Source organism: Branchiostoma floridae, chromosome 16 (genome assembly GCF_000003815.2).
Source record: "Branchiostoma floridae strain S238N-H82 chromosome 16, Bfl_VNyyK, whole genome shotgun sequence".
NCBI lineage: Eukaryota > Metazoa > Chordata > Leptocardii > Amphioxiformes > Branchiostomatidae > Branchiostoma > Branchiostoma floridae.
This window is the reverse complement of record NC_049994.1, coordinates 9,363,435-9,382,584: the sequence shown is the minus strand read 5'-3', so window position 1 is coordinate 9,382,584 and position 19,150 is coordinate 9,363,435. Positions and strand designations below refer to the sequence as shown.

The 19,150-nt window shown below is 40.9% G+C and overlaps 2 protein-coding genes across 2 annotated transcripts in view; both read right to left on the bottom strand.

The window, feature by feature from the left end:
• Positions 1–13: 13 nt before the first annotated feature.
• On the bottom strand, positions 14–9,449 carry LOC118403560 (MAM and LDL-receptor class A domain-containing protein 1-like). The gene is made up of 20 exons (XM_035802296.1): positions 9,286–9,449; positions 8,539–8,798; positions 8,234–8,336; positions 7,883–8,023; positions 7,364–7,492; positions 6,898–7,022; positions 6,073–6,157; positions 5,815–5,901; positions 5,419–5,559; positions 4,863–5,128; positions 4,184–4,271; positions 3,770–3,955; positions 3,175–3,431; positions 2,649–2,745; positions 2,108–2,248; positions 1,647–1,752; positions 1,064–1,217; positions 697–781; positions 353–439; positions 14–27 (listed from the first exon to the last, which is right to left on the bottom strand). The coding sequence occupies exons 2-20, from the start codon at positions 8,788–8,790 to the stop codon at positions 14–16; spliced, it is 2,544 nt and encodes an 847-aa protein (XP_035658189.1). The 5' UTR covers positions 8,791–8,798; positions 9,286–9,449.
• Positions 9,450–9,618: 169 nt separating this feature from the next.
• LOC118403559 (MAM and LDL-receptor class A domain-containing protein 2-like) overlaps positions 9,619–19,150 on the bottom strand; it is a 32,040-nt gene continuing 22,508 nt past the window's right edge. Inside the window, exons 39-56 of the mRNA XM_035802294.1 lie at positions 18,517–18,716; positions 17,859–18,018; positions 17,400–17,537; positions 16,681–17,037; positions 16,202–16,252; positions 15,744–15,884; positions 15,144–15,403; positions 14,826–14,913; positions 14,307–14,486; positions 13,570–13,784; positions 12,876–13,011; positions 12,557–12,697; positions 11,994–12,250; positions 11,595–11,679; positions 11,264–11,323; positions 10,642–10,782; positions 9,977–10,233; positions 9,619–9,741 (exon numbers count right to left, since the gene is read on the bottom strand). Of these exons, the coding sequence (XP_035658187.1) occupies positions 9,619–9,741; positions 9,977–10,233; positions 10,642–10,782; positions 11,264–11,323; positions 11,595–11,679; positions 11,994–12,250; positions 12,557–12,697; positions 12,876–13,011; positions 13,570–13,784; positions 14,307–14,486; positions 14,826–14,913; positions 15,144–15,403; positions 15,744–15,884; positions 16,202–16,252; positions 16,681–17,037; positions 17,400–17,537; positions 17,859–18,018; positions 18,517–18,716 (2,990 nt within the window). The remainder of the gene's footprint in view (positions 9,742–9,976; positions 10,234–10,641; positions 10,783–11,263; positions 11,324–11,594; positions 11,680–11,993; positions 12,251–12,556; positions 12,698–12,875; positions 13,012–13,569; positions 13,785–14,306; positions 14,487–14,825; positions 14,914–15,143; positions 15,404–15,743; positions 15,885–16,201; positions 16,253–16,680; positions 17,038–17,399; positions 17,538–17,858; positions 18,019–18,516; positions 18,717–19,150) is intronic.

Genomic DNA, 19,150 nt, shown 5'->3' with positions numbered 1-19,150 from the left:
ATTTCTTATCCTTTTAGTTCAATGGTGCTGTAGCAGTTGGGACAATTACTGTCATATTTAGGTGACTAGGCAATTTTCACAGGCTGCTACTACAGACCCTTACAATTAAGCACCACCAACTGTTTACAAGGTGCTTGCAATTTGGCCTCTGCCTGCCATGGGAGAGTAGTCAGCCCACTATAGCAGACTGTAGATACAGTCTGCTACAGTGGGATCTACAGTCTGCTACAATGGGCTCCTTTGGTGCGTTACACACTAGAGACGTATTCAATGTTACTAGTAAAATGATATGGTATGTGCTATGAAATATGAAAATTTCCCCTTGAAGTACAGGTAACACATGCAGACAAACCTTGAGATGGGCCAGGAGTTGTAGTAGTCACAGGTCCTATTGGGTTCTGTGTGGTTGGACCTTGTGGTCGTGCCTCTGGGGGCATCACTAGTACAAACAAACATGTCATACAGCATAGGGTTAATACATTGAACATTTTCATTTGTCTAAACTAGCTTTGGTATTACTTGCCATCCTAAAGGCATTTGCTCCAGTTGTATTCCAACTTTTCATGACAGAGACATAATAAACCAACAGAACTACATTATTCTCAGGCTGTCACTCATGATCAGCAACCTATGGAGTTGTTTTCCATCTGAAAATGTAGCACCACTATCAGCCCATAAATGAAATCCAGTACTTACCACCACATGGTCCTGTGCTGAAGGTTATGTCATCAAGGGAGATGTCTCCTTGGAAGGAGTTACCACGAACACCCTCAAAGATAACCTAAGGACAGATTGCAGACAGCTATTTTATCACCATCCTACATGTAGGGTTAATACACCTGAAGGAACATCTTTGAGGAATATCTGTACATTGGTGCACAAAGTTTCAGGGGAGTAAACAGAGTAAGATGCAAGTTTTCACTCCAACCTTGTGAAAAATTGGCACAAAATGTCTGGTAACTAACTTCAGGCTAATAATTGACAGCTTTCAAAAAGTTACAGAATGGCCTATTATATGCCACAGATGGCTAAAACAATATTTCAGGTGCCTAAAAAGACTGACCCTGTAGCTGTCACTACTCCTTATGTTGACCTGTCCGTTGTTCCAACCGTTGCCCTGGTCTCCAGACAGCTCCCAGATAGAACGGATGTTGCCTCCAACCATGACCCACACGGTTAGCCTACCAATGCTGTTGCCATACATGTGGTACCAGAACCTGTGAACACAAAACATGCAACACATGGTCAGTCTAGTCATAATGTTACCATCCTAAGAAACAATTACAATGCCACACACATGTCAGTCAAGCCATGTACAATACTGCAAACCTATGCTGCTGGTATACATGTGGTACCAGTACACGTACATGTATTAACACACAAACACATACACACACACATACATGTATGGTCAGTGTAGTCACACAATTCTGCAAACCAATGCTGGTGCCAAACATGCAATGCCAAATCATGAAAATGCAAATCTAGCAAACATACACATACACATACACACACACATAAAACGGTAGGAGAATTTGCTTGTATGTAGTGGCACGGCAATAACTCCTGTCCTTCTTGTTACAACCAGAAGATGATTAGGATTTTAGGAACCCAAACTGGCTTGATGTTTGTTTGTTTAGACGTACCTGAGACATTGCCCATTGCTGCTGGTGGCAGGGAAGACCTCACTGACCAACTTAGCTCTGTCGTCTGGCTGACGGGGGGCAGAAGTCTCCAAAAACATGTAGGTACCTGCAAGGAGAAATATGACTTGTATAAGCTTGTTACAATAACTACACTCTTGACTTGACACCTACAAATTATTTTCTAAGTTGACACCTACAATGTACAAAAGTGAGAAGCAAAAGTGACTTGTACACATTCAACTTATATTGGTATAAAGGATTCTAGACATTTCAGTTTCTGTGATTTCTTATACTTGTGTCCAATGAGCACAGTCATTCCTCACAGATTTCACTTTTACTCTTATAATTACTAGTAACTGCGTATTTCTATTAACACATTCAGAACAATTCTCCTCTCTTTTAAGTTTTATGATGTTGCTTCAACTGGACCATGCAGGCAGAAGGACACAACTGCAGCTTACCCTGCCCAGTGCCAGTGGTGTGGTCAGTTGAAGGACCAGTGTTCTGAGTTGGAGTGTCCCCAGTTCCCTGGACCCAGTCAAACTCATCATCATTGAGCTCATTTGTCCAGGTACATAATCCATTCTCAAAGTCACAGTTACCTGTAATACCAAGAAAGAAAACTTGATAGAGCACTTCTAGTTTTCTTGTTAACAAGGAGAAGGGAAGGTTAGCTTTCATGACTTAAAACAAGAAAGTCAGGGAAACTGTCAACAAGGAAATCAAAGCAAAACTGCTACAGTGCCTCTATATTTACTACTAACAACAGTTGAACATTCAGCACCAAGGCTTGGCTGGATGCAGTAAAACAGAATCAATATGGTTTGAATGATAATTTTTGTAAAAATGAGTGTATATCTACAAAATCTGATCATCAATGAGGGTTCTTTTGCTGAATAAAATTGGATTCCTTAGATAAAAGCTATGGACCAAACTGTAAAGTACTCTATATACTCGTAACATGTGAGGAAGACAACAGCACTGGTTTATTCTTAAACTCACCTCCACCCCCGCCTCCGCAGCTTCCATCTCTGATGGTGACATCATCAATGGCAATATCTCCCCGAAAGCTAGCTCCACGGATGGCCTCAAACACGAGCTAAGTAAAGAGTCAAAACCATACATGATATATTTATCCCGATATGTGCAAATTACTGTCAATGCAGAAACTTTCACAGTGGTTTAATGTTCGCGGTTTTCACGGTGGCCGCTTCACTGTAAAATTAAAACCACCGCGAACATTTTTCCATGGCAGAAAGAGACTACAGTGCATGGTGCTACCGTGAACATAAAACCACCACGAAAAGTCCCTTTTCCTGCTACCGTGAAATTAAATCCCCACGAACTTAAATGCATTTACAGTATCACTTAGTATTAGCTGTCTGTATCTAAAACACAAGAGTGGTATTTCTATTTACACTGAATAACCACTAGAAGAAAATTCATATGTAGTAATGTGGAAATGACCCTGTGCCTTAGTGAACACCATTCACAAGGTCTAGGTACATTGTAGCATTCATCAACTCACCTGATAAGAGTCTGTGGGATTTATGGTGACCTGGTTGATGACCCATTGGTCCCCTTGGTCATCTGACAGGCTCCACAGGGGAACTCTTGTCTGCCCTGCCACCAGGAGTTCCAGCTTCAGCGTGCCGATGTCTGGTCCGAACATGTGGTAGTAGAACTCCACACAGCGTGCAGAGCCAGCTGCGTAGACGGGGGACAACAGGCGGGCGATATCGCCGGGAGCGCGTGGGCTGGACATCTCAGTGTACATGTAGTAACCTGAGAAAGCAAATTTACTGTTATAAGTCTGACATTGAATTTAAAATGTGTGTTCTGGTCTGTCGACTAGCCTGGAATCCAGTCTTATTAGCAAATCCATAGGATACTTCATCGGAACTGTTCAAAGTGGGCTAAAGCTAACAAAACTGGATTCTATTTCAGAATCTATGAGGTTCAAAAACATATCTATGAGGTTCACATTGCCTTGCAACCATGATTCTAGGTAAGACAAATGGTTTAAGGTTTGATTCCCACTCAGTAGACATTGCATTGCTCTGCAACTCAGGTTTTGCTTTGGATTTGATTCTTACATCACTAAGCAACATGTAGGAACTTACCCGCTGGAGTGTTAAGGGTGTGGTCATTAGTAGGTCCACTATTGGTGGTGGGAGTGTTGCCACTCAGACGTGTCCAGTCAAAGTCGTCACTGTCATCCTGAGTGTAGCCACAGATGGCAGGATCCTCGAAGGTGCAGGTGTCACCAGTGGGAGGCAAGGGGGATGCACTTGGGGGTACAGTTGGCACTGAAAGGAGTAAGAGAAGAAATTGACATCTGACCCCTTTGGAGGCCAATGCTTTGTATCTGAGACTCTTACTTTTATCATAATAACATAGAGAAATGTTTTCTTTTAACTAAACTTCAAAATTGAAGGCATTCTTAACAAACATCCTTGTTAAATACACTTGCAGTCAATAGGTTCCCTGCATGTTTCAACTGGGTCAAGATAAAATTTTCTGATTTTCCCACTTACGAGGATTGCATGGCCCTTGTGTCAGCTGGATGTCGTCCAATGCAATGTCCCCTCTGAAGCTGGTGCCTCGGACCCCTTCAAATGCCACCTGCAATCAACATCAATATAACAACATAGTTACAATACCAGGCATTGTGTAATAGCAATGTGAAGGACTGGTGTTTAGCTGAGTGTTTTACTTATCAGGATCAGGAATCAAAATCCTATCATAGACAGTGATATCATTTATTGTCCCAAATATTTGCACACAAAAAACAACAGTTAACAATAGAAACAGCAAGAATCTTTACATAGTTTATCTTTAGTTAGGTTTTGTAGGTACAGTTCTGTACACCTCTTTAAAACCAACTCAAAAAACTATCTTTCCTTGATAGACACATTTTTCTGACAAAAAGCCTATTAGTAAGCTATAATTTCATTTAAATTCTGGTTCATTAGTATTTGGTTCTGTCACTGTGAAATTTCTTAAGTTTCCTTCGTTGATATTTGATGGCACCATATGTTGCAAAGAAGACAAAGACCCATTGGCACAGGCTGTTCAAATACTGAGGATAACTAAACTAGTATAAGTTCATCTGGATATTTCTTACAGATCTATAACAGGACATTTTTCAGCTACATGTGCTACCAAAACTCTGTTTTTACGATCTGTAGACATTCTCCAATGAAGAGCCCCCACCTGATCCACCACATCTCCTGGGTTGATTGGCAGGTTGACCTGCCCCGCCCACCACTGGTCGCCCTGCGTGCCCTGCTTGCTCCACACAGGCTGCCCCAGCTGGCCTCTCCTCATGAAGTACACGTTCAGCATGTTCACGTGCTGGCCGTACATGTGGTAGTAGAATGTCAGGCAGCGCTGGCCGGAGCCTGGCAGCTGAGGGCTCAGCACACGGGCAGTCTGGTTCAGTGATTGGCCGGATGTCTCGATATAGATGTAGTACCCAGCTGGTCAGGAAATAAGACAGGGATTTCAGTAATGAATGTTTAAGGATTTATAGAGCTTTATACTAAGTTTCTGGCTTAGTCAGTTACTTCTCAAAAGCCACAAGGTTGGCACTGTTTTTAGGAATGATATTATGTTTTAAAGCAAAATACTTTTTAAAGATAGAAGATGCTGAATTGCAAGAAACATTGTACTCTCTCTAAACAACATTACATGATACACCGTACAATCCAGGTTCCCAAAAAAAGAATTGAAAGAAATAGTTATCTGTACAAAGACATGTGAGACTCACTCCCAGTAGTGTGGTCTGTAGAGGGTCCAGTCTGAGTGCTGCCGGTTGTTCCAAGGTTTCTGGTCCAGTCAAAGTCATCGTCTCCAGCCTGCGTCCAGCCACAAATGTCTGTCTCAAAGTCACAGTCAAAAGTACCAGGACCTGAAGAGGATCCACAAACAAATATCATATCATTAAAGTATCATACAATTGAAAAATCAACATGACATAGAGTCTGAAGGGGAAGTCGCAGATGCAAGTTTTTCTCCCAGCCCTCTGTTTTCATGATGTCCAGATCCATGTCTTCAAATTTTGCTTAAATATTTCAAAGAACTAATTAAATTTGTGTGGTCTTAGAATATTCAATTCCGCTGGAGCAAAGGTGTTATGTAGCTATATGTACATGTAGTCACAAACCTGGTGTTGGCCCGGTGATGGTAGGGGAGGTAGTCATAGTGGGGACAGTGGGAGTGGTCACTTGTGGAACAGCATCTGGTGGTTGAACTAAAGAGAAAATATGACAATTGCAATTTGGATTTACAAATTTTTTTTTCATCTGAAGGACATAAATCAATTCATCTTTTTGTCAACAATAAAGTCAGGAAAGAGATGCATTAAAAGACAAATCAACTGTTCATGCCAAATATAAGTCAAGAACGTTTCCTCCATACTTACTGCCGCAAGATTCTGTCAGGAAGTCCAGGTCATCTATGGAGATGTCACCACGGAAACCATTTCCACGTACCCCCTCGATGATAACCTGTAACAAACAGGTAAACAGTCATACATGTAACGCTAGTTCACCTTTATTCGTGAGGTAACCTATATTTGTTGTTTTAAGAAATAGGGTATTTTGGAATGTTAAGAGGACAGATGATAGTTTCAAACTGCAATTTTTCGAAAATATTGCAATTTGAAACCACCTTCCGTCGAATTGATAATCCTAAACACGCTGTTCTAAATACAACGGACATTCATTTGGTTATTCTGCAGATAAAGGTGAACTGGCGTTACTTGTTTATTTTCTATTTATTTGTTGATTTGTTATTACACGTAACAACTTGTTGTCTCTTTGCTAGTGAATATACTTTGGTGGAGCCTTTTAAAAAAACAAAGCATTTACTGGTAGACATAGAATGACATGCACTGCTACATGTAGGATATTGTGATCAGCAGTAATGATTCTAATATTCGTTGCATGTTGAAACAAAATAACCTGTTTGTTTGTTTTATTAGGATCTCCATTAGCAATACCATCAAAGTGGTACCGCTATTCTTCCTGGAGTCCGAAACTATATACAATAAAAACGAACATAATCAACAAAACCTATACAATTGGTAAACAGAAAAGTAACAAAATTAACTGAGGTAACTTAAAGTGAACGTGAGAGATCAGAGGTCAAAACTCTGTTTTTAAGATCTGTGATACTAATATGACTGCCTTTGAGACCGGTACCAGTTTCTAAAATGCCATCATTTCTTTAAAAAATAGCTTCCTACCCTGTGTCTGTTGCCACCTGTGATTCCAATTTTGCCGTTAAGCCAATTGGGACTCTTGTTTCCTGACAGCTGCCATACTGTTGTCTCTGTGCCATCCATCTCCTGAACAATCACACGCAGTGTTCCTGCACAGGCAACAAAATGGGTCAAGGTCTGCACGGACATTTTCAAACTAAAGACAACAACTTCAAAGTGTCTTGCAATTCCTTGTCAGACTTTCATATACGAAATGAAAGAGTGAGAATGGCCCAGATGTCAGATCTACCACTGTCAACTATCAACATCTATGCTGATATACATACAAATATACATGATGAGGCTAATGTACCTGGTATACCTAAGCTGTTTTCACACTTGATCTTATGTTTTCCAAGAAGTAATTTTGCTGATATGTCATGAAAAGCAGTGCTATGCATATAAATCATAGCATGAAAATTAAACTACCAAGGAAAAAATAAGACCAGACCTGTCTCTACCCCACTCATGTGGTACCAGAAGTCCAGACAGTGCTGGCCGGCCCTGAACTGCTGACTGACCCAGCGAGCGCGGTCACCCGGCTGCCGGGGGCTGGACGTCTCCGTGAACATGTAGGTGCCTGGGGAAATATAGGCAAACACAGCATGGTGAAAACAATGATGATTTTTTTCTACTGTCTATGCCATTAAATTCTTCATTCAAGTATCAGCTCTGTACTACTACTACTACTACTACTACTAACTACTACTACAACTACAACTACTACTACAGTCATGTATACATGTATACTGCTACTGTCAGTCAGTCTATACAGACTGTGACTCTGCTCAAAGGAACTAAACGACAATAAAGACTACAGTAGACATAAATGTACAATACATACTACTCAGTCAGTCGACATATCATGATCAGCTGAGTAAAACCTCAGAATTTAAGACCTTATCTACATATGCCTAATAGCCTATGGTCCTTCAAGTTCAGTATTAATCTGTAGGTTAAGAACACATACCCTGGTCATTTCCAGTAGTGTGGTCAGCTGTGGGGCCTGTCCCTGATGTGCCTGTTGACCCCTGACCTTCAGTCCAGTCAAAGTCATCACCTGTCTGAGTGTTGCTCCAAGTACAGGGTCCGTACTCAAAGTCACAGTCACCTGAAATAACAAGGTCATTTTGGCTTACATACTACATGTATGTGAAATTATTTGCTTGTGTGATACTTAAGAGTTAAGAGTGAACATTCACTAGCCCACATGAATTGCTGACTTTCAGCAAATTTGTGTTGAGATAGCTTTAAATGAAACTAATGTTGAGATACTCTCTACACAAATTATTAGAATTAGAAAGTGGAATAACAGTATTACCTGGATCTGACCCTGTGGAAGAGCATACCCCATCCCTCCATGTGACATCATCGATGGCAATGTCTCCTCGGAAGCTTTGTCCTCTCACACCCTCAAAGACAACCTGCCAAGCAGAAAGGTTTCCACTTAATGTTAATATCTTACTGCTCCTGACTATAGCTCTGCATGGTCATGGATGAATAAAGAAACAAGTGATAATGATAGACTCTAATACATTGTATTTCTGTACAGAAAGCATCTTTTGACTGATAGATTTGACTCCTTTTCCTCCTGACCTCCATGGACTGCCAACAAAACACACTGACCTTGAAAGCATTGTTAGCATTGAAGGTGACCTCTGCGGGGCTCCACTGGTTGCCCTGATCACCTGTCAGTGTCCACACAGCGGAGCCTAGGGTGCTGCCCATCTGGATGAACACATTCAGCGTACCGATGTTCTGTCCGTACATGTGATAGTAGAACTGTAGGCAGTGCTGCTGATTGGTCATGGGGAATTCTGGAGAAGCGAGTATGGCTGCATCTCCTGGTACCCGAGGACTGGAGGTCTCAATGTACATGTAGTGACCTGTGGGAAGTAACAAAACAAATATGAGGCAAACAACAGTCTGCTGACAGAATGATTAATTGGATAATTTACTGTAACTTCAAGCCGGTCATACATATTAGCCAACAGTGGCCTCCCAATTTCCTCCAGACCATGATTGGGAGTTTGTTGTGGTGTGGTAGTAGTAGTAGTATGTGTGTTGTGTTAACAGTAAGAAAAATTTAAGTTGCATTTTGGGAAATTTGCAGTACTGCAGCTAAAATAGGATGGATTGCAGGCTATTCCTAACCCTGTGGCAACCCTAGGTTTAGAGTGATTAGGAGCGGAGTCAGACGTAGACAGCCCTTTGTTTTCACAAAATGCTCTGGCTAAAATTTTACATATTAAAAAGTTCCTAGAACAAACAAATTAAATAGCTTTGGCCTTTTGATGGCTTTTGGTGAGATTGGCCTTTATACATGTAGACCATGAATGGCTGAACTACATGTAAATGAAAAATGAAACTTACCAAAACCTGTTCCCAGGGAGTGGTCATCATCTGGGCCAGTATTGGTGGTTCCGGTGTTGCCGGTTGCCCAAGTCCAGTCAAAGACATCATTGGTCAGCTGTTGGTAGCCACAAATGTCCTGGCTCTCAAAGTCGCAAGAGATAGATGGGGCAGTGGTTGGACCCACAACTGGGGGAACAGGAAACAGTGTGAGGATGAAACAGCACAATACTGAATGCTTTTTGATGTACATTTGTTTGACAGACTATAGTGGGGTGGCTTTATGGTATAGTGTGAAGTAGCATGTGTGTTTTATTTCCTGAAATTTATAAAATAGTACTCGCTTGTGGAATTCTAGGACTCCTGCATTTTTCTATCCTTGATCATACCTTGTGTGCAGCTGCTGTCCACAATAGAGATGTCATCCAGTGAAATGTCACCACGGTATCCAGATCCGCGGATAGCTTCAAAAACAACCTACAAAGGGAAGGTTTGACTTTACATGTACTTCAATAAGATGGATATACATACATGCAATGCTATGTTCAACTAAACTAACTGTATATATTATGTATATGACAAAAAATTTCAATCTACAATTAAGGGTAATTAAGATTTACTCATGTGAATGTAAAGGTACATAAAACTTTTAAAAAGTAGTTATGATCATTTATCTCAGACACAATGTTACACCGAGCCTAAGTCTACTGACATTGAATGAAGTTCCTGCTGTGATGTCAATCTGCCCGTAGTTCCAATTGTCACCCTGTGTGCCTGTGCGCATCCACACCACGCTGCCCAGAGACGGACCCGTCTGTATGTACACGTTGAGTGTGTCCACGTGCTGACCGTACATGTGGTACCAGAACTGGACGCATTTGGCCGTGGTGGCGGTAACAGGGGGACTAATCACTCGGGCAGTACGATTAACAGCCACATTGGATGCCTCGATGTAGATGTAATAGCCACCTGGAGGAAACAACAGAACAGTTAAAGGCGAATTGATTAAAAACTTCTGCTGCTACACTAATTACATTTGCTAGTTCAATGTTAGCTATGTACAATGTTAGCCAGAAGACAGCACATTAACAGGATAAAAACTTGCAATTGACTCCGTTTGCTTGCGTAGAAACTGCTTACATACTTCTCCCTAAGAAACTTCACGTTGTGCTATTCCTCATATCACGGTCCCCCTATATACCTGAATCTAGCTATAGCATCATCTTTTTAATTCTGAGGACCAAGAAATTAAATTTGTGTGGCCTATTCTTGCTTAAGGTACTACTACTATTACTACCTTTACTACTACAGTAACCACTACTTTTTCCCCGCTGGATAATCTTACTACTGTGTAATAATGTGTTGAGCTATACGTACTTCCAGTGGTGTGGTCAGCACTAGGTCCAGTGTCAGTGGTGCCGGTGCTCCCCTGGTGTCTGGTCCAGTCAAAGTTGTCATCGTCAGCCTGTCTCCACCCACATATGTCAACCTCAAAGTCACAGTTGAACGGTCCTGGGGCTAAAATAACAAAACATTTGATATTAAGAAACTTTCATAGACTTTATTGCTTGTTTTTCCATAACTGGTAAAACATGTCAAAGCTTGATAATGGTTAATATACATGTTTTGTACAAGCTGTGAAAGGTAGAACTGACAGCACTGAAAGGTTTAATCAATTCACACCAGGAAGGACCCCTAGTCTTTTGATAAATATTGTGGGCTCTTGGGCATGCTCAAGGATTGGCTCTCATCAAACATGGGGCCTCTGGCTATACGTCCCATCCAAGAAAACATGCTATTTAGTGACTGGATGTATGTACTCACTGTCTGAGTTTGTTTTGGAGTGATTCTCTAAAATTAGTTGTAGACAGGGTTGCCAATCAATTTAAGGTTAACGTATCTTTTTAACAGGTTAAAGATAACGAATGCAGATGTGATGCCATCCATGTGGAGTTAGTGTAGTAGTCATGCACAAGTCTAGTTAAAGTATATAACCTACCTGCTGTGGAGGCTGGTACACTGGTAGGCCCACCTCCTGGGGTGGCTGCTACAGGCATTACTGAAAAAAAAAGCACAGAAAAGTTTCTATTTGCATCTTTTTACAAACTTCACAACTGTTTGCAAACAGCAATATAACAAGTGTAGCATGTTGGCTTAGCCTACATAAAACATCCTGATATCAAAATATATGCCAGGGTGAAGGCTGTTTATTTGCTTGGCAGAGCTTAGTATATGTACATGATTGCATGGCTTGAAAAAGAATTGAAGAGATTTTTGCTTTACAAGATTTACTGGCATTGTCCCAATTGCAAGTAAACAATGTAACTTACTTGCACATGTGCCATCTGTGAAGCTCAGATCATCGAGAGCGATGTCACCCTGGTAACCGGAGCCTCGCACAGCTTCAAACACAACCTGAAACAATATCACATTTCAGTGAACATTCTTCTGAGGTACTAGAATTCAATTATTTTCAATTCCAAGACAGAAGGGGAAAGGGAGTTTGAATGAGATGATTTGAGTACATGAGTAATGTATGAATTTGTAGATAGCATACTAAAGAATGACATACATATGCCAGACACTCAATGCCCCAGACCTTGCTAATGCAACAACATGTATAAACTGTGTGAGTTTTAAAAAAAGTGTCTTCAGTCAAGACAATAAGGTAACTTTAATTTCAGTTCTCATATAATGTCTTAAAGTATTTGTTACTAGTCTAACTTTACCTGGTATGAGGTTGCACTGCTGACTGTAACCTTGCCATTGAGCCACTGGTTGCCCTTGTCACCGGAGAGCTGCCACACTGTCTGGTCTGATGACCCAGAGTTCACGTACACGGTCAGTGTCCCAATGTCCGGCCCTCGCATGTGGTACCAGAAACTCATGCAGCGCGACTGCTGGGAGCCAGGGAACAGCTGGCTTTCCCACCGAGCCCGATCCCCAGGCACGCGAGGAGTGGAGCTCTCGATGTACATGTATGTACCTTTGATGTGTACAATAAGCATCAGTGTGAGAATCAACATACATGCACACTAACCATACTTTTCAAATGATAATGTTATCTTTGGCATTACAGGTATTGTCCTAGCCAGTACATCCATCAAGAAAATAGCCAGTTGAAAATTGTGCTTGTTAGAATGTAATCACATTGATCTCTAAAGTAGTTAAATTCATAGACATTACAGCTTGTTTTCAATTTTCTACCTGATTATTTTGCTGGTTCCAATACTTCTATATGACAAAAAAGCTACAGAAACTGTTTACTGTATAACATCTGAAGTTTCAGCACCTTGGGCAGTTCCCAGAGTGTGGTCTGAGGGGGGTCCAGTGCTGGGGCTGGACGTCGCTCCTAACCCCTCGATCCAGTCAAACTCATCGCCAGTCTGAGTGTTGGTCCAGGTGCAGGGGCCATTTTCAAAGTCACAGTCACCTGATCAGATAGGAAGGTAGAATTTTATCGCATAATTCTTCTGGACTGTCAGAAGTAGAGGAATTACATTGTGACATTACGCTACCCCTATAGCAGTGTATGCTACTGGAACAACACAGGCCAAAGTGAATTGGATCAGAACATGTAACACCAATTGCAATATATGTAATACTCTTACCTGGTGCAACACATGCTCCGCTACTGACTGTGACATCGTCGATGGCGATATCACCTCGGAATGACTGACCACGCACACCCTCAAACACGAGCTGGAAGTCTGTTGTGCCATCCAGGGTGACAGATGCTACATACCACTGTAGAGGAAGTGCACAGAATGTTCAGATGTCATTGTATTTACAGTGTAAATTTCTACAATACTTCTGGATCAAATCATCATTGTAGCAACATGGTCTTGAAACACTCTCATAATTTTCCTATAGAAAGGTCTGCTTTATGTGGCTGGTGGCATATACTGGGGCATGCAGCATTGGACAAAATTTGGTTGGGTTTCGGTCTCATTACCACAAGAACCAGGAGAATACAAAAACCCTCCATCCATGCCTGGTTTTCTGAAGATGCAGATACATGATTGTACACTCAGTTTGTTGACCAGTGAAATGGCCAATGGGCAGGGAAAGAGTGTTTGATTTGCAAACTCATACCAAAGACTAAAAAAATTGTACATATTGCTTTTTCTGCTTAGTATGCAGCACTTTATGAGAAAGAAAGAGTATGGGGATTGAACACACTCAACTACCATTTGACTATCAGTCTACCAGTACTTGTGGACCATGGGCTATAGGAATGGAGATGGGCACCACTCTAATATACTGATATGTGTGGAAAGGATGTTAGTTTTTATCAGCCATTACCTGATCTCCCTGATCTCCTGACATGCTCCACACTGCTGTACCCAGGTTCCCCTGCCGTTTGGTGTAGACGTTCAGTGTTCCAATGTGCTGTCCGTACAGGTGGTACCAGAACTCTGCACAGTACGAGTTCACTGAGCTTTGGAACGCAGGAGAGATCAACCGAGCCACGTCACCTGGCACGCGAGGGCTGGAGGTCTCTGTGTACATGTAATGACCTGGAAGTACATGTCATCTTTGTTAATTTCTTGTTTGTCTACAGTAGTAAGATGCATGTCCCCTAAAGAAGTATGCTTAAGCATAGTAGGTACATGTAGCAGCATTAAATCTTTTATTGTTGGTATCCAGGATTGGTGTAAAAGCTATGCAATGTGTTCCACAAATAGTAATAGGAAAATAACCCATCCAAAGCCATGTTTCAAATAAATTTTTTTCAATAGATGTTATTTCAATCAACATACATACAAATTTTTGATGCTGGGAGGGTCATATGTCAGAAATGTAAAAAAAAAGATGAACACATATGCGGGTTATTACAACATTTCAGTCTTCCCTACTGTCTTCTACAATTCAAAGGGTAGGAATATGCAAATAACAACTTCATTTCCAATATACATGTATTACATCTCTCACTAGCGAAAACTATTTCTAGATGATTACAGATGTATCACTAAATACTTGATGATATAGAGTAAGAATAAGTTTTTGATTTGATTTGATTTGTAAGTTGTCCCACATACCTGTTGGAGTACCGTAGGTGTGATCAGCACTTGGCCCAGTACTGGTTGTGCCTGTTCCTCCAGTGGCCCATGTCCAGTCAAAGTCATCTGTGCCGTCCTGGGTGTACCCACACAGGTTCTGGTTCTCAAAGTCACATGTCTGGGTGGTAGGGGCTGAGCTTGGGGCAGGGGTCACCACAACTGGGGTAAACAGTCAATACAGCTGCTGACATACATGTTGACTTTTATACTTCCATTGCAAATGCACTACATTGATTATAATTGCCTATGTCAAAAGGTTTATGGTTTTAGCTTTTAAACATTAAACTTGGGCCCTCTGGCATCTTTTCATTTCTGATATGGCCCTTGTTATTGTTTGTGGAACAAATTTGGTCAACTTCATTAAGGTAAACTTAGAACAGACATTTCATAAAAAATTTGAAAAATATTAATATCTAGCGTGTGTGTGAGTAATCAAACGCAGCAGAACAACCTTTTAAGCTCAAGCTAATTTTTACAACCAGGATATTCTGTACCTACCTTGAGGACAGTCACCAGGAACAAAAGTGACATCATCTAGAGCGATGTCACCTCTGTAAGATGCTCCCCTGGTACCTTCAAACACAAGCTGTAAAGAAGACAAGGAAATATTGTCTTTATTTCCTTACTTGTCACTCAAAACAATTATTCCTGTTACAATGATAAAGAATCATTATTTCTATAACTAATACACTAAAAATTAAATTAATTGTATTTTTGAAACTTTTGAAAGTCTCACAGTGCTTCCACGAAGTAAACAGTGGAGGCACCAAGTGTTTCCTCATTTAACGTGAACAAAGAAGAAATTAGTATACTCACATTGTACTGCCCACTAGCGGTAACCTGCACCAGCCCTTCAAACCACTGGTCTCCCTGTGTGCCAGTCCGAGTCCACACAGCAGTTCCCAGAGCCGGCCCAGTCTGGACGTACACGTTGAGTGTGTCCACGTGTGTGCCGTACATGTGGTACCAGAACTTAAGGCACATGTTAGTGCCGGGGCTCACGTACGGACTGACGAGCCGCGCTGCGTCCCCTTGGACTTGGGGAGTGGAGGTTTCTATAAAGACATAGTAGCCATCTGGAAAACACAAAATATCCACACATTACAAGTGTATCAACACAATGTCACACTTATATCAAAATGTATACCTAGTAATAAGAAAGCCAAGGCAAAATACTTTCTCCTGTGTCTTAATGCCACACCAATTGAATTTATTGGTTCTCGGATTTTTAAAAAATCAGCTGGAAAGACATATGAAAACAAAGCTTAAGGACCAGGTTTATACACAGTATGTTGGTGGATTAAGATTATAGAATGAATAGAACAGATTAAAGATTTATGTGCAAGCATGTCCAACCCTCCAAAAAATAGGGAACAACAGATGCATCAGAATATTGAACGTGTGAGAGTGACTTACTGCCAGTTGTGTGGTCTGCACCAGGCCCTGTCTGTGTGGTGTCGGTTGATCCTTGTTGGCGACTCCAGTCAAAGTCATCGTCTGTGGCCTGTCTCCAACCACAGGTGTCATTCTCAAAGCTACAGTCTATGGTCAAAGATGCTGAAATCACCAGAAAATGAAGAAAATACTTAATAACACCAATGGCCTTGCCTTAAGACATAACTTATGTTTAACAATACTACCTCTACTTTGTGTACCTTGCACTATAAAAAGAAAGAATCACTTAACAAATCTGAAATGGGAATGAGTATTAGCTGATTTTATGGCCTGTACGAAATTTTCTTCTAGGTACAATTATTGTAACTGTGGTAATGAATGTATACTTCTATATCTTATCTTGAAAAACATTTAAAATGTTAAGTGACACATATAATATCTTATCGTAGAGAAAATGCTAAAACTCTACAGGGACTTACACTGTGTAGGTGACATGGTCGGAGGGGCAGGCGTGGCACCTGACGGTTGCACTGAAACAACAAACAATACATTTTTTTACCACAATGCAATGAAGAAGCAAAGAAATTTGCCTAAGACAATGGACCATAATTATTCATTACAGCCTGAAAAAGGTTGTTGTAGTGATCACAGAAAATTTGTGTTTTTTCTTAATTAACTTTGAATACAGTCTAGTCTAGTTTTGTTAACCGTAAATCAGAAATAAACTTTCCTGTTTCCATAACTCTTTATTGAAGTCATAGAACTCAACATTTTCCACCACAATACATAATGGTCTATGATTTCTTTTCTATTTATAAGAAGATCATGCAATGCATATGGGATTTATTGTTAACTTATTTCTCTGGAACATTAAACTTACAAACTTACAAAACATACATGTGGTAAAAAAACTTATAAGAAATTGATGCCAAAGAGAGAAATTATCAAAGATACTCACATGTACAACCCTGCACAGGTTGCATTTGCAGGACAATGTCATCAATGGAAATGTCTCCACGAATATTGCTTCCTCGCGATCCATCAAATGAAATCTGCCAGATATCATTGCTGGAAACGGGGACCTTAGCCTGCAGCCACTGGTTGCCCTGGGAACCAAACAGGCTCCAGACGTAGATCTCGGGCCCTGACTTCTCCTTGATGACCACATGCAGGGCTCCCACACCGTTCCCCAACATGTGGTACCAGAAGGACAGACAGTAGCTTGTCCCTGCTGTTGGAGCAAACTCCTGGCTGACAAAGCGAGCCACGTCGCCAGGTTGTCTTGGTGCTGAGGTCTCAATGTAGTAGTAGGTGCCTGAAGAAAAGATATACCATCACAATTATCTTCCAAACTTAGCCCTCTCTAAAGAGTTGACATAGAGGACCTGGGAGCAACTGATCAACTGTTGTGGAGCTCAGACGTTCCCAAGCATGTGCAGGAGAGAAATTCCTATTACTAAAAAATGGAATACAAGTTTACCCAGAGAAAATGTATTACCTGAGAAAGTTGTTGTGGGTTGCATAAAACAGGACAAGCAAAAAAAGAGTACCAAGCTTTGATTAGCGGAGGTTAAAGCTCAAGAGGTAAAAAGAAGACGATGGACCTAGACACAAAGGAAATAAAATTCACTACCTTTTAGGATCTCTAAGTTCTTATTATTCTGTTGTCCTGTTTACCTTGTGCAGTTCCAGTGGTGTGGTCTGTGGTAGGTCCAGTGTTGGTACTACCTGTACTTCCCGAGTTCTCTGTCCAGTCAAAGTCATCGTTGGGGTCATTGGTGTAGGTACAAGGTCCATTCTCAAAATCACATGATCCTGAAAATAAATAAAAGATGTTCATATATATGGGTCCCTACATCATCAACAGAAAGATACTTGCAGCCATAACCATGTAGCTGTTTTAAAATGGGTCATGATCATACTGTTTTGTGAGGCAGTTTTAGGTTTTGCTCTAAGACTCTCGTTTTTCTTTCTCTTTTTATGTTGCTGTTGTTATGATTGCTATGATGGTGTCCTTAACAATACATATACTAAATACCTGTACTCTGTCAAAAAAGTCGACAGTATCTGAAAGGTTCATTGCAGTGGAGTACAAATTAATTGAAAAAATGATTTTCAGATTATGATGAATGATACCTGGGTCACTGCATGCTCCGTTTCTGACAGTCACGTCATCAATGGCGATATCACCACGGAAACTCTGTCCTCGAACAGCCTCGAACTCCACATAGAAGTCCTGGTCTCCCTGAACAGTGACCTGCCCCAGGTACCAGTGGTCACCCTGGTCTCCAGAGAGCTGAAGAGGTTGGGTATAAATCATTGTTGCAATTATCAAAAACTTTGCAAATGAGCATGAAATTTCATCAATCAATCAATCAATCAACCAATCATTTTTGCTGTTTAGACTTATACCTGATACATTCATTATACCGTTAGAAGTATGTGGCTGATTTTGCTAATATACAGTGGGGTTTAAAACAGAAAGGACAATATGACAAATATGAGCAACACTGAATATCAGATAACCTATCAGTTCATGATCAATGATGTGTACATGTATGTGGAAGAGTAACTGATTATTTGGACTTGAATTCTGTAATCTGTATCAGATTGTTAGATTTTTTTCTGACTTTCCACAAATCGGTGCAAACCGGCATACAGCCCAGTGAGATACCCGCTTTACCTTTTCATAACCATAACCTAAATGTGTCAATGAAAAGTGGCCTGCAAGCTCATTTGAGCTTCCCATGAATAAACAAAGCTTTAAACAAACACAGGAAGAGAGATCACATACCTCCCACATTGGTGAAGCAAAGCTGCCCTGTTGAGTTGGGACATAGAAGACCTTCAGTTCCCCGATGTGGTCTCCAAACATGTGGTAGTAGAACTCCACACAGTACTGCGCCTGGTTTCCCTGAGGGAAGGATGGGGTCCGCAGGACAGCCTTGTCTCCAGGCTGTCGAGGGGATGAGGTTTCGATGTACATGTAGTAACCTGTAATACAAGTATGCTTGTGAACTTTGGACAATCTGTACCAGGCCTTTGTTCTGCAGCACAGATACCAATGCCAGCAGTCACACAGTTCTGTCTTCTTATTTTAAAAAAAGCATGGTGTCTTAGATCTTATATTGTTGGTTGCACATCATGCATCAATACTGACACTATCTGTTAAAAGTTGACATGATCTGAGAAATTATTCTGTAATCCCTTTGTAAAACAATTGCAAAAAGAGTTTTAGATCTGGTTTGCTCCTTCGATTGCTTCCATAAAATAGTGAGTCATCTGTCAATAGAAAAATGACTGACTTTAGATTTTGAATATTTGCCTAAAACAGGTCACATGGTCCTCCTAATGGCATGGCAACAGCCTTTGAACAAGCAGTTGGAAGTTGGAGCTTTGCTAAACTGCTTCTGAAAAATATTCCATTC

Excerpts from the sequence above, each read along its gene's own strand:
- LOC118403560 (XM_035802296.1), bottom strand. The coding sequence starts at position 8,790 with ATGTACATTGAGACCTCCAGTCCTCGGGTACCAGGAGATGCAGCCATA. Across the intron at positions 8,024-8,233 it reads TTCCACAGGGTCAGATCCAG|GTGACTGTGACTTTGAGTAC; the intron begins GTAATACTGTTA and ends TTGTTATTTCAG. Across the intron at positions 5,902-6,072 it reads CCTGACAGAATCTTGCGGCA|TTCAACCACCAGATGCTGTT; the intron begins GTAAGTATGGAG and ends TTTTCTCTTTAG.